Here is a 15,219-nt window from a genome sequence, read left to right on the forward strand (position 1 = left end):
ACCATCCACCCCAGAAGAATTCCCTCATCAAGACTCTGCACCATAGAGCCCAATGCTATCCAACCAGGAACACATAGCCAGTGAACTCAAGCACGTACACCAAGCTCTTAAGGCTAATGGTTATTCCAACTACACAATCCGCAAAGCTATCACTCCAACCATGAAGAAGGACCCTCTTGAGGAGCCTTTCAAAACCATCACTTTACCCTACATTGCGGGGATCACAAAAAAGATCTCAAAAATCTTGAATAAACACAAGATCCAGGTCCGATTCAACACATTACATAAAATCCGTGATCTGGTTCCTTCTGTAAAATGTGATTCCAGACATACAGTACCCTGGCGTCTACAAACTAAGTTGCCTCTGTGATAGTAGTTACATTGGAGAAACCAAACAACATGTCTCGGACCGCATTCGTGAACACAAAGCAGACCTGAAACACGGTAGGACCAACACCTCGGCCATAGCAGATCAATGTTATAATTCAGTAGGTTCACATGATATCGACTTCTCCAAGACAGAGGTTCTTTGCAAGCCATCTGGCTACCATGAGAGATTCGTTCATGAGGCTATCCACATATACAAACACAGAGACAATTTCAACCGAGAAGATGGATTCTTCTTCTTTGGTTCTTTCGGTAAAGTCACGTAGAATGAGAATAAAATAATAAATTGATAAAATAAAATAACACAATAATATTCTCACGACGTTTCGGCCACAACACAAGCGGCCTTCATCAGGTGAAGGGAGCGAGACTGTCTGGTAGGACAGCGCTGGAGTGAGAGAGCCACGTTCAGATCACGGCTTTTAAGCTGTGTGAGAGGAACAAAGAGCCTTAGAGTCGCGGCATCTCTTCAGAAAGGTGAGAGACTCGATTAGTTGAGCCTTCTTATCCCGAAGTCTGTTGAATGATCTTAAGGATGTGTGGAATCCCTCCCCGTAGAGGCGGTTAAATTTCGATTTAAAGCTTTCGTGACTGCAATGATTCATCTTCTTTGGTTCTTTCGGTAAAGTCACGTAGAATGAGAATAAAATAATAAATTGATAAAATAAAATAACACAATAATATTCTCACGACGTTTCGGCCACAACACAAGCGGCCTTCATCAGGTGAAGGGAGCGAGACTGTCTGGTAGGACAGCGCTGGAGTGAGAGAGCCACGTTCAGATCACGGCTTTTAAGCTGTGTGAGAGGAACAAAGAGCCTTAGAGTCGCGGCATCTCTTCAGAAAGGTGAGAGACTCGATTAGTTGAGCCTTCTTATCCCGAAGTCTGTTGAATGATCTTAAGGATGTGTGGAATCCCTCCCCGTAGAGGCGGTTAAATTTCGATTTAAAGCTTTCGTGACTGCAATGATTCATCTTCTTTGGTTCTTTCGGTAAAGTCACGTAGAATGAGAATAAAATAATAAATTGATAAAATAAAATAACACAATAATATTCTCACGACGTTTCGGCCACAACACAAGCGGCCTTCATCAGGTGAAGGGAGCGAGACTGTCTGGTAGGACAGCGCTGGAGTGAGAGAGCCACGTTCAGATCACGGCTTTTAAGCTGTGTGAGAGGAACAAAGAGCCTTAGAGTCGCGGCATCTCTTCAGAAAGGTGAGAGACTCGATTAGTTGAGCCTTCTTCGGTACCGAAAGAACCAAAGAAGATGAATCATTGCAGTCACGAAAGCTTTAAATCGAAATTTAACCGCCTCTACGGGGAGGGATTCCACACATCCTTAAGATCATTCAACAGACTTCGGGATAAGAAGGCTCAACTAATCGAGTCTCTCACCTTTCTGAAGAGATGCCGCGACTCTAAGGCTCTTTGTTCCTCTCACACAGCTTAAAAGCCGTGATCTGAACGTGGCTCTCTCACTCCAGCGCTGTCCTACCAGACAGTCTCGCTCCCTTCACCTGATGAAGGCCACTTGTGTTGTGGCCGAAACGTCGTGAGAATATTATTGTGTTATTTTATTTTATCAATTTATTATTTTATTCTCATTCTACGTGACTTTACCGAAAGAACCAAAGAAGATGAATCATTGCAGTCACGAAAGCTTTAAATCGAAATTTAACCGCCTCTACGGGGAGGGATTCCACACATCCTTAAGATCATTCAACAGACTTCGGGATAAGAAGGCTCAACTAATCGAGTCTCTCACCTTTCTGAAGAGATGCCGCGACTCTAAGGCTCTTTGTTCCTCTCACACAGCTTAAAAGCCGTGATCTGAACGTGGCTCTCTCACTCCAGCGCTGTCCTACCAGACAGTCTCGCTCCCTTCACCTGATGAAGGCCGCTTGTGTTGTGGCCGAAACGTCGTGAGAATATTATTGTGTTATTTTATTTTATCAATTTATTATTTTATTCTCATTCTACGTGACTTTACCGAAAGAACCAAAGAAGATTAATCATTGCAGTCACGAAAGCTTTAAATCGAAATTTAACCGCCTCTACGGGGAGGGATTCCACACATCCTTAAGATCATTCAACAGACTTCGGGATAAGAAGGCTCAACTAATCGAGTCTCTCACCTTTCTGAAGAGATGCCGCGACTCTAAGGCTCTTTGTTCCTCTCACACAGCTTAAAAGCCGTGATCTGAACGTGGCTCTCTCACTCCAGCGCTGTCCTACCAGACAGTCTCGCTCTCTTCACCTGATGAAGGCCGCTTGTGTTGTGGCCGAAACGTCGTGAGAATATTATTGTGTTATTTTATTTTATCAATTTATTATTTTATTCTCATTCTACGTGACTTTACCGAAAGAACCAAAGAAGATGAATCATTGCAGTCACGAAAGCTTTAAATCGAAATTTAACCGCCTCTACGGGGAGGGATTCCACACATCCTTAAGATCATTCAACAGACTTCGGGATAAGAAGGCTCAACTAATCGAGTCTCTCACCTTTCTGAAGAGATGCCGCGACTCTAAGGCTCTTTGTTCCTCTCACACAGCTTAAAAGCCGTGATCTGAACATGGCTCTATCACTCCAGCGCTGTCCTACCAGACAGTCTCGCTCCCTTCACCTGATGAAGGCCGCTTGTGTTGTGGCCGAAACGTTGTGAGAATATTATTGTGTTATTTTATTTTATCAATTTATTATTTTATTCTCATTCTACATGACTTTACCGAAAGAACCAAAGAAGATGAATCATTGCAGTCACGAAAGCTTTAAATCGAAATTTAAGATGGATTCTGCCTTAGCAATTATTGGAAGGATTTGATAAACCATTTCGGGTCTTGATTGATCACGCTTAAGGTGGCTTTCAGACCGCATCCATTATTTTTCGTCTCCCTTCCGAACATAGATGGACTCGTCCATCTGAATAAACTGTCAAATCGCTATCCGTGGTGCTAACGTTAAAAAACCGCCACTTTTTTCAAATGTTCTTGTTGTAGTTTTCACACCTGATGATGATTGCTTGTGTTGCAGTCGAAACGTCATGAGAATTTTATTGTTTTATATTTTTATTATTTTATTGTTTCCCTACTACGTAACTTTACCGAAAGAACTAAGAATAAGCTTAGGTTTCTTTGCCCAAGCCTTGAACAATGTTTTGATAGACAAAGTGCACATTCATCCGAAGTTGTAATGCAGTGATACTCTGATTTACGTCTCCCCTTTTTACGTCATTAATACCGCTACCTGATTTGCGTTGCCTCAACTCGCATGCCGCTAACAGCATCCGTCCTTTTTCGTATCCGTCACCTCAGCATGCACGTCTACCTACCCTGGAAATTGCTTTCATTTACGTTTGAATATTCGTTGCACATTTCAGAACGCGTGCCCAATGTAAACCGGGGTGCCACTATCATTACTGTATTTCTGTCTTTTCGAGGGTGGAGCACCCAATTCCTACCAAAAACTCTACACTTTTGTCAATAACACTGCCTTAAAATGAATAATAGGCAACGGCCCTTCATAACTGGCCAGAGAGTGGATTGTACGATTTGTAGACGACACCTTGGGACCTGAAGAGAAAAGATTTTCGAATGTTTCCTGATGAACAGTTTTAAAATTGGCACGTAGTTTGTAGTTATTAACAGACACTTCAATAATTAATGTTTTAAATTAACAATTTTTTATTAAAAGTAAAATTATAAAATGTTGCTGGCACATTGCACTATGGGTGAGCTGTTGTGAGGTCAATGGTATCATGACCGTAATCCACTTACGATGCATCTTGAGCCCAACTGTAAACTCATTTGGGTTAGATAAGCTCTCAAGAGGGGACTTGCAAATGTCCCTGAACCTATAAAACATATTCTTGGTTCTTTCGGTAAAGTCACGTAGAAGGTAAACAATAAAATATATAAAAAATACATAAAACATGTTTATGATACAATTTGAAAAGTAGTTTTATTTGAGTGATTTGTTTTAGCCCTTGCCATTCAATTCTACAGCGTAGCCAGATGTGTCATGTAAACTAATGTGAATTCCAAATATGAAAATGGTATTGCCCTCTTGGGGTCGGCAGGCAGGATGTGGTGGTGTAGGTACAGATTGGAATGAGCTCTTCACATGGGCTTACGGCGGGGACAAGTTTATCCATGTTTTATTGTTTTTTATTATTATTTTATTATTTCCCTTCTACATGACTACCGAAAGAACCAAGAAGATGACTACAGTACAGTTATGTTGACTTCCCCACAAAGTGCTAATTATTTATCACCCCTAATGGGCTGAGTCCACCACCCAACCAGGATTTGGACTCACCGCTGAGCAATCTGACTTGGTTAACTCAAGGAGACCGTCCTTTGTCAGGGTATTGATCATGACTGGTGATGATGATTCGAAACCGAAACAGTAACGGCCCGGCACGGCTCGGGTCTGATTACAAAAGTCGTGGAAACGCGTCATGTTCCGGAAGTGGCGTCTTCTCCCCCTCCCCCCGCCTCCTCCCGCAGCCCCGCTCCTCACAAAGCCCCGCCTCCGCCTGTTTCAGCCCCGCCCCCTTCCTCCACTTGACGACTCCCCCTCGCATCCACGGCATTCTCTTCCGGGGCGGCTGTGTGCGGGTGTCATGGCCTCCGTGTACGACGAGGTGGCGAGCCTCCAGGGCCGCCTCCAACGCGAGAAGCATGGGGACAAGGTGAGGTAGTGGATTGAAATGGCGAGTTGAGGGTGGTAAGACGAAGGGGTGAGGATGATTAAATGAAGGGGTGAGGGTGGTGAGGTGAGTGTGGTTAAGTGAAGGAGTGGAGTTCAAGTTGATTTTGTTTAACCAAGTGAAAACTGAAGAAACCAGGATAGTCTCATTTACAATAAATACCGGGGGGTATTAGTCTGCCAATAGAGGGCGATAATTGCTGCTATGTATTATTCGAATTGAGTAAATTTTCGAACTTAACCAAATGTAAACCCAGACATCGGCATACAATGGCCTATTGCGAATGACGTTAGGGGATATTTTAAGTGCACTATGCGTATTGTCACAGTTACTACACCCCAAGTTATAATCAGGGCGGCCGCAGGAATCGAACCGTGAACCTCGGCGACAAACGGCGACTGTGACACTGCTCGGCCGCGTCACCTCTCGGTGTGATGAGGAGTAAGTGTGGTGTGATGCAGTGGTGAGGTGCAGGGGTGAGGGTGTGATGGTGGTGAACGGGTGGGTATGGGTGTCCCAGTGGTCTCGTCATCCCGTGAGTTTCTTCTCCCCCATCTTCACATACCTCTTCACTCTTCAATATCCTTCGCCGCTCCTGTCTCAACTCTCGCCGAGTGTTGTCTAATACTTGAGTGTGGTGGTGGCGGCTTGTGTGGTCTCACAACGTGCGGTAACCTGCAGCCACCGCTATTGCTGCATTCCAGGTTTTAAAGATTTTGAAGAAACTGCACGCTTTGCCAGTCACGGTTGAGATTCTGGCGGTAGGTTTCCGTCCTTACGTCCACTCTAAAAAGCACACGTTTATTTTGTCTTTCCCTTGTGAAGATTAGGAGACTGAATTCTGTAGCCAAAATGTAGGCCGTTGTAAAAATGACAAATTGCTGTTTTCAGATTGACAGGACTTGTTTTTACATTTGGAACATTTTACTCAGTCACTGTTATTTCATTTCCATTAATGTTTCTTAAACGTATTGAATTCTAAATTTGTTTTTCTCCGAAATAAAATGGACAAATACATTTTAGTTTCTTGATAGGATGTGTAATATTTTTTTATGTTTCTTAACGGGATGTGTAAATTTGTATCCACTTTATTGGTTTTTCAAATAACTTTTATTTGAATACTGCATGTGAATGACCCGAATGCAAAAGGGAATTGTAAACTTGATAAGAGACTGCATCTAGTAGTAACATTGAGCACACTGTTCACGTCACGGCCACACAACACGGAAAATAGGCGGCGACAGCCCATTGGTAACGTGTTCCCCACTTGTAGAGGTATGTGGTTATAATCTGACAGGCCTCCCTCGGTAAATACCACTGGTGTATTCAGCAAAAAAAAATTGCTTTCTGCTTCAAAGTGTATGTTAAAGATTTTGTGACATCACGTTTCAAATTCGCTAAATTTGAAAAAACATTTGCAAATGAATTCATTTTGAAACGCATAGCAATCATCGCCCCTACTTAGAACATTTGACAGGACCTTCCTGAAAATAAATCTTGAGACTCATTGGAAGGTTTTCTTGTACACAAGAATGATAATAATCAATTATGTAATTGTACACAGGAAACGGGCGTTGGAAAATCGGTGAACTCTCTGCGTAAAGATCCACGCGTGGGTGACGTGGCACGAGCGCTGGTGCTGGAATGGAAGAAGCTGGTGCCCCAGGATGAATGTGCGCCCCGTCCCATCTCCCATCGGTGGGTACTCTTCCTGAGAGGTAATGTGAGCGCTGGAGAACCAGGTGAGCGCTTGTGCGCACTGGTTCACAGAACACTGCTGTCAATGTTTCATTGGTCTTCAAACAGCAGATGCCATCACAAATGCCGAGCTCAGGTGAGCTCAATCGCATAAAACATATCTCATGTTCTTTTGTGAAACAGGAGTGTGGAGCATGGCAGGAGAGACCAGCAGTATCCCGAGCACACAGCGGAGAACGCTCCAAGTGGCAAGTATTCCCAGGAGGGCGACGGGGACTCGGACATGGAAGACAGAGCGCCTCCACAAAGCTTTGTGCGTCAGGATCACGCGGCCCACAACAATATCGTCCACAAGCGACATGCGAACAAGGGCAGTCCGTGCGACATGAGGACCGTAAAGACAGTGTCCAGAGAGGGACTCCACACCACGTCAAAATCAAACAGCTCGGAGGACTTGACAGAAAAATCCGAGCTTCCCACGCCATCACTGGGCAAGAGCACACAGAAGCAGAAACACACGTCTGGGGATGGGAGAACAAAACACAAGGCAAGCAGGACTGAGCAGCAAACAGACATTCCCAGCAACAAAGCCGAGTTCAGCAGCAGAGATTCTCGAAAGGAAAGTAAGATGAAGCCTGAGAGGCAAGCGGCTCCGAGACACGCCAAGAGCTCTCTGCTGAGCGATGATGATTTTGACAGTCCCACCATGCCCTTTGAGTCCTACCTCAGCTACGACCAGCCACAGAAGAAAAAGAAAAAAAGATGTAATGAGGAGCCGGTTGGTGAGAAACTGTGGCACAGCATGGCGCCGGCAGCAGAGGCAGTGAACCGAGCGAAGAGGGATGGCAGTGCGGAGTGTGTGGAACCAGTGCCTGAAAGGGCATCGAGGAAACAGGGAGCAAACGCCGAAGGTCAACGGAGACTAGAGAACCCCTCCAGTGCCTCCAGATCCAAAAAGGCAAGTATTCCCATGCACACAGCCGTACCTCGTGCACTAACACACTCGCTGAGCACAGTGTAGTCAGATGGTCAAGGCACAGGATTTAAGGATTTGGAGTGGCCGGACAAGGTATCCCTGGAGCTTGCAAGAGTTTGGGAGGAAGCCACAGGGTCTGCAAGGGTCTGTGTTTTCTCCTCCTGGCCGGCCTGTACAGTCGTGCGATGGTGCGGTAGCTGCTGGATGTCTGCGTGCTTTATTTAACACAGCACCTCGAACACTAGAGACAAGGTTAGCAACTTGGCCTAGCGGCAGAACGTGTACCATTTCTTGTAGAGGTTCGCGTTTTTAATCCAGCAGGGCGCCCTGTTTTATACTGCTGGTGTAAACATGCGCCGTCGGTTTCACAGTGGATGTTAAAAATAATTCAAATTTGTTGAATTAAAAAAATGATCGCAAATTACTTAATTGGTAAACACATAGCAGTCATCACCTCCTACTGTGAAAACATAACAGGACTCTCCTAAAAATGACTCTTGAGACAGTAAGGCTTTCCTGGATAATCAATCGTAATAATTATGTACATCTATCCTGACATTATGTACATATACCAGATGGCTGCTGTTCTGAGGCACATGTAAACAGCACCTGAGGTAACCTCAGCTGTTCTGGTAAAGCCTTTAGAAGAGTTTTACATTGATTGCAAACTTGTTACCACTACTGTTTGAGTACTGTGTCATCCATAAATTTCACAAAAGTGAGTATTTGTGTACGGGTACACTGAAGCCTCAGTTTAACTTGCCAGAAAAGCACTTTCCTTATATACAAATCAGCATGTAATGCCATCAGTTCCTCCCGCCCATGACTAAATCACCCGAAACGCATCCTGATCTTGTCCGATCTCGGAAGGCACACAGGGTTGAGCCCGGAGAGTGCTTGGATGGGCGACCACATTGCATAACAGGTGTCATGTGCTGTGGGGCTATGTCGTGGGCAGCAAGGACATTGCAAAGAGTCAATTGCTGCAGAATTCTTAATTTTTATACATGCGGGAAACGTTATGAGGACAGTCGGGAAAAGTGAAAATATTGTTAGTTCTGAGACGTTGGAAACGAGATGAGAGATGCAGGTAAATGCATGGGATGTAACAAGTTTCCCTCCAGTCACTTGTTTAGTGGTAAGCAGCAGGTCACAAAGACCATGGGCCTTGTGGTTTAGAGCTCCCTCTCTGCCTCCAGCACAAGTACGAGGTGGTGCCCTCGCTTCCGGACATCACGCTGCCCCTCATTCAGCCGAACTACTGGCCCCTGCCCTCGGCAGAGCTCCTTGAGCTCTCACCACAAAAGAAGAAAGGTAATATCGTGCCGCCCTCGTCGTGTCGTGCTGCCCTCGTCGTGTCGTGCCACCCTCATCGTGTCACCCTCGTGTCATCATAGTGTATCCCGCATTGTAACCCTAAAGCACTGCACCTTGACCTTTTTACCTTATCGCTGCACGTTTTTAACCGTACATACACGCGCTGTCTCCTTCACAGTGGACGTTGTATATCCTTTGACGTTATTCAAAAGTGAGTAGGCCATGTTTGCTGGCGTCATCGTTCAAATTGGAAGTATTCCTCGCAAATTCTTTGCAGAGGCAAATGGCAACATCACTCCTTTCTGGCAAACTAATATCCACTTGCAGCCGGTGCAGTGTTTCTCCTTGTGCCTCACAGGGACACTTGCCATCAGGGTGTCCCCTAGGCTATTAGTATACAAGAATTCCCCACCAACCACAGGGGTTAGGTTACTGGAAGAGGTTGTGGTAGGCAAATCCGTGGTTGGTAAAGTACAGGGCCTATGGGGTATCAGGGGGGGTATGGGGATCCATGACCACGGTGAGACTCGTCATAGCTATATTAACATAATAAAACATAAATAAACATTAACTTTACATACCTTTCATATTCAGGGTAGAAGTCCATGATTACGACGATGATGATGACAATGCGATGATAGGGGAAGGGGTAGTTAGGAGGAGGGGCTCAGCCCAACCTGCTCCTCTTCCTCCAGGTCATCAGTGACAGATGAGTGGGCAGGCACAGAGGCAAGCACAGACGAAGAGGCAAGCACAGTGGCGCTGCTGGCTGAATCAGTGGTGCTGATCCAGCCAGCAGCAGTTATGGTCACTTTAGTACTTTTAGAAGCACTACCAGCAAGCCTAGCGACGCTGTCTATGCGCTGCGAGAATCGCAACAAAGCAGATGGACAATTGATAAGTTACACAGTGCTATGAGTAGCACAGTGGAGTGGAGAACCATGGCCGTGAAAAATTTGTCATTGCGTGTTGCGGTCCCCTCCTTACACGTGGATATTCAAAATTTCCTGGCTGGATTTGGTGAATTGGTATACAAATAATAAACTCTGTATAAATGAATTCCGTGGTTGGCGAGGGATTGCTGTATATAAAAACAATCACAGCTGGACATTGGAATAATTGAGAGTTGCTGAGGCATTTAAACACCCTGTAAATGCCAATCATGTTATCGTTATGTCGCCACCCATGTATTGTGAGCCTCGTCGTGTTGTCGTCATCACGTTCCGTCACTCTCAACATCGTGTTGCGTTCGCCGTGTCGTGTTGTCTCGTGCAGCGTTGCAGAGCTCCGTGGCTCCACTGGATGACGGCTTCACGGGGAAACGCCTGAACAGCAAGATGGCTGTGTACTCAGGCACCAAGACGGCCTTCTTACCCAAGATGATGTCGCTGTACGAGCAGTGCCTGCGCGTGCTGCAGAACAACATTGATTGTGAGTGCACACGAGCACGCTTTTCATTAACGCTTTTTGCAGCATCACCGGCTGTGTGCACGCTCTCTGGGTGCCACGCTCGTCATTTTGCTCCAGGTTTGCTTCACGTTCGCTTGCACGATGCTGTCACGTTGCCTTCACACAAGTGGGTAACGTCGCTCTGTTGACTGCCTCTGGCCGCAGCCATTCACGAGGTTGGCGGGGTGCCCTATGACATACTGGTGCCAGTGCTGCTGCGTTGCACGCCGGAGCAGCTCTACCGCATTGAAGACTGCAACCCGGTATGTGGCACATGTCCGGGTTTGCACAGATGTCACGATACATTTTAAATTGACTCTCACACACATCAATGTAGTGCCTCCAATGGCAGCATAGTTCATGTGAACCAATTACAAATATATTAATCCAAAATAGTAGATTTTTACACTTGTGTTACACGCTTAAATAATGTATGTAACAAATGATTTTTGGAGGTTTATGCATCTGTATTATAAAACCAGATAGTTGGAGATTGTCAGGGCAGATCTTGGAGGATACTGTGTGTCACCTGTACAGCAGCTGTGGGATCTGGTGGAGGGGAGAATACATTGGCAAGGTGTGGTTACATCAGCGGCTTTGGCCACGATGACAATTTGATCTTGATAAGTCTACCAGAGTAATAAAGAGTGTACGTTGATGTCACATTTATACAACTGATGGCCTCATCCAGCAAGAGCTGTGGCCAAGCCACCTCCACTATTGCATGCCGTCTGCCGGCGCTATGGATGCAGGTTTGATTGAGTAGCGCCGGGTGGGCGGTTGTGCTGAATACTTTTTTGCTGATAGAGCTTTGTGGAGGAGACGACTGAGCTGTGGGCGGGACACTGCGCACGAGATTTCCGCAATGAGGCAAGGCAAGAGTATGAATCGTGGCGAGAGTTGTACCTGCGCAAGTACGAAGAGCGGGAAGCACGCCTCAAGCGACTCACCCAGTCCATCAGCAGCACCCACTCCAGCAAACCTAAAGGTACGATTAAAGTTTATGTTGTTTAACCAGGTAAGAGAAAGCAAGAGGTGAGGATTGTCTCATTTGTAACCTCGATCAGCAACATGACAAAAGCAATAATCTTACCTATATAAGTATTTTTTTGTCCGTCTGTCTGTCTGTGTACGCAACTTGTGATGCTTTTAACTCAGACTGGGGGGTTTACGTTTCAAATAAGTACCCAGATACCACGCGATAAGCCCCGGAGTCAGCCAGCGCTATTCGTATTTCACATCTGTCAACTTTAAAGTAGTTAAATTAACAATTTATTGCTATTATATTACTACGCTTGAGCACGCGCCAAAGCATGCATCTGTGCATGCCCGAGAACGCTGACATGTGGTTCCCATAGCAAGGCACACACGCAATCAGTGGGGGAAGGGGGGAATTTGCATTCGTGTTAAAAATGCAAAAAAAATACATACAACGCTGAGGTAAATTCTTCAAAGTGTGACGTCCTCTTCCCCCCCCCACCCAATGTGTGCACTTACTACTATTGGGTTGGTAGATATGACAACTGTAGTGCGGGCGGGGGGATGGTGGGGGGGGGTAGCCGCCCAGCCCCAGCCGGTCAAGGTGCCACCTCGGACGGCTGCAGTCACAAAAGCTTTAAGTCAAGATTTACTTGATACTATTATAGAGTCAACATATACTATTATAGAGTCAACATATACTATTATAGAGTCAACATATACTATTATAGAGTCAATATATACTATTATAGAGTCGGTAGATACGACTATAGAGTCGGTAGATACTACTGCAGAGTCGGTAGATACGACTGTAAAGTCGGGAGATACTACTGCAGAGTCGGTAGATGCTACTGTAGAGTAAGCAGATACTGCTATGTCGTCAGTAGATACTACTAGTCAGTATATACTGCTGTAGAGTTGGTAGATACGACTAGAGTCAGTAGATACTACAATAGTCATTAGATACTACTTAGAGTCAGTATTCACTACTATAGAGTTGGTTGATACTGCTATAGAGTCAGGAGATAATACTATTGAGTCAGAAGTTACTACTATAGAGTTAGTTGCTACTATAGTCAGTGGATACTACTATAGAGTCAGTAGATACTACTATATAGTCAGATACTACTACAGTCAGTATATACCGTTGTAGAGTTGGTATATACGACTATAGAGTCAGTAGATACTGCTATAGAGTTGGTTGATACTATTATAGAGTCGGCAGATACTACTATACAGTCAGATACTACTACGGTCAGTAGATGCTACTATAGAGTCAGTAGATACTACTTTAGAGCCAGATCCTACTGTAGACTCAAATACTATAGAGTCACTAGATACTACTCTCTATTGTATGTAGGGTGTGTAGGTATATATGCCTACGTGGGGGTAAAAATATTTTTTGAGGGGGGGGGTCGACAATTTTCGGAAATCTTTTATATCAACTATTTACCCCCCACTTTATATACATTTTTGGACTTGTGCAAGCCTCTTATAATATTGTTGAAAAATGGACAGACAAACGTCATGCCAGGCTTTCACAATAGCTTAGTATTTGTGTATGTATGTTTTTAAGAGAAGTTTCGAAATATATTTTTCCCCCGGGCAACGCCAGGTACTTCCCGCCAGTGTAAAATAAAGTACAACCTTGAAGCAAAGAACAATCGTGGGCAAAAGCAAATAGAAATCGTCATGAAAACAACTGCGGTATAGAAGAAAGAGTCCTCAAGGACATTTTTGAAGTGATGGAATTCCATGTGTTTGGGGCATTTAAAAGGGCCCAGCAATGCGCAGAGAGCCAGGGCACCAAAAGCTCCACGTGACGTGTCTGTGTGTCGGTGTCACCGGATGACGCGTTGGTTTTTCTGGGTCGGTGTCCATCTAGGGCGCCAGGTCAAGTTGGCATTTGTGAATACAACGGTGAAGCCACCGCGTGATGTGCGACGTAAACAGGAGCGTCACGGCACAGGGCGTCCCACGCCTTTCGGTGCTACCGAGCGCTTACGGTACTCCTCAGCGGCAAAACATTGCGCCAACACTTTGTGGAAACACATTGCAGCTGTATGATCCATGCTTGTCGGTGTGCATGTGTCAGTCATCTCAGTAAGTTAACCCATAACACCTGGATATGTCCCGTGACCTTCTAGTAAGCCTCCAAAATTTGTGTGGTCTCAAAGGTGCATCTAGCCTTGCACAAGCCCTGTGGTGACGTCATCGGTGACGTCACCACTGACTTAGTGGCAAATGACAGCTGTTGTGCTGGTGAGGGTAAGAGTGTCCTATCCATTGTTTGTGCATATGGCAGTGTTTTGGGAGCTACTGTATGAGTGTATGCTGTACTGGTGTTGTGTGTGTGTTGTGTGCCACGTGTTTTCATATTGTGTGTGCTGCATGTGTGCATGTTGATATAGTAGGTGCTGTGCTAGGGGTGCTGGTTGTATTGTTTGTTTTATGATCCCTGTTGTCCACTGCAGGGACAAGACTCCTGTTGCCTTGGTTCCGTTGAGTGGGGAGTGTCATGCAATGGCGAGTGCAGGTGGGAACTCCGATGGGACATCCGTTCGACCGCGCTCGCTCAGCCCAGTCCCAGGACCCTCCTCATCTGGGTCATCAGCAGGCGGAGATAAGAGACAAGTCAAAAGTATGGTGCTTGGGACCACCCGACCAAACCACTTATAATGTGCAGCAGTTATTTAACCGTCATTTAACAAAACTCAAGTGTTTTACATGTGATCCATATATAGAGTCTATCGCTTTGTATTTTACAGAAGTCGCACCAATGATGGCAAAGACCCTGAAAGCTTTCAAGAACCGTTTTGGCAGGAGGTAGACATGTGGCGTGGAGGGAAAAGCTGTGCAAGGCGGAAGGCGCAGGACGGCGCCTGCACCTGGCAACGCTGCTGTGCTGCTTGAGCCCTGGGCCCCAGCCCCGCTCCTCGAACTACTGCACCACTACACACATTCGGGCTGGCACTTGAAATTTTAATTTTTTAAACTTTTTTTATTTTAGATTTGAAGTTTTCGTGACTGCAAGGATCCATACTCTTTGGTTATTTCGGTAAAGTCACGTAGGTAAAAAATAATAATACATTTTTGCAGTTTTCATCATGAACTAATCAAGTGAGATGTGAACGATGGGGGAAGTTATAAGGAACCCCCTGGCTGCCTGTTTCTTCATCACTCGGACCTATGCTTCATGCTTGTCAATCTTATACGCTGTTGCTCTAATTTTGGTGCCGTTTTTTCAATGAAGGAACGCAAGAGACCCGAGATCGTTGTATTTAATGTGGCACAGGAAATAGCTGTTGTTCTTTAAAGATATGGTTGGTGGCCATCTGCGCTTGTGATTGCATACCGGGAGACCCTTATACATTTCCCGAGGCAAAATGCCACGAAGATTACAACTCGCACTAAAACTGTACCCAGAGAATTCTGCAGCGTCTTTAGGTTTCCGTTTTATTACCACTTTAGCTGTGGTGCGTGTGGACAAAGAGGCTTGCCCATACTTCCCTGTGATGCGTGAACGTCCATGGGGCCTTGAAGGGCTCGAGAAGGCAGTGCATTGGAACGTCCGATGTCGGTCATTTTCACAATGAAATGGCTGAGCTCAGCCAAACGTGTAGACATGTTACACCGTGGTGTAAAGTGTAACTTAATACATTGTAAAATAAAAACACGAATCGTAACTCATGGAGCTTCC

The 15,219-nt window shown here is 45.4% G+C and overlaps 1 protein-coding gene across 1 annotated transcript; it reads left to right on the plus strand.

The window, feature by feature from the left end:
* Positions 1–4,941: 4,941 nt before the first annotated feature.
* ELOA (elongin A) lies at positions 4,942–15,209 on the plus strand. Its single transcript, XM_032959205.2, has 11 exons — positions 4,942–5,083; positions 5,806–5,862; positions 6,666–6,799; positions 6,983–7,757; positions 8,975–9,089; positions 10,368–10,523; positions 10,707–10,804; positions 11,349–11,529; positions 13,405–13,525; positions 13,994–14,160; positions 14,288–15,209. The coding sequence occupies exons 1-11, from the start codon at positions 5,015–5,017 to the stop codon at positions 14,347–14,349; spliced, it is 1,935 nt and encodes a 644-aa protein (XP_032815096.2). The 5' UTR covers positions 4,942–5,014; the 3' UTR covers positions 14,350–15,209.
* The last annotated feature ends 10 nt before the right edge of the window (positions 15,210–15,219 follow it).

Source organism: Petromyzon marinus, chromosome 23 (genome assembly GCF_048934315.1).
Source record: "Petromyzon marinus isolate PM22_M1 ecotype Great Lakes invasive population chromosome 23, UKy_Petmar_22M1.pri1.0, whole genome shotgun sequence".
In the NCBI taxonomy this organism is placed as follows: domain Eukaryota; kingdom Metazoa; phylum Chordata; class Hyperoartia; order Petromyzontiformes; family Petromyzontidae; genus Petromyzon; species Petromyzon marinus.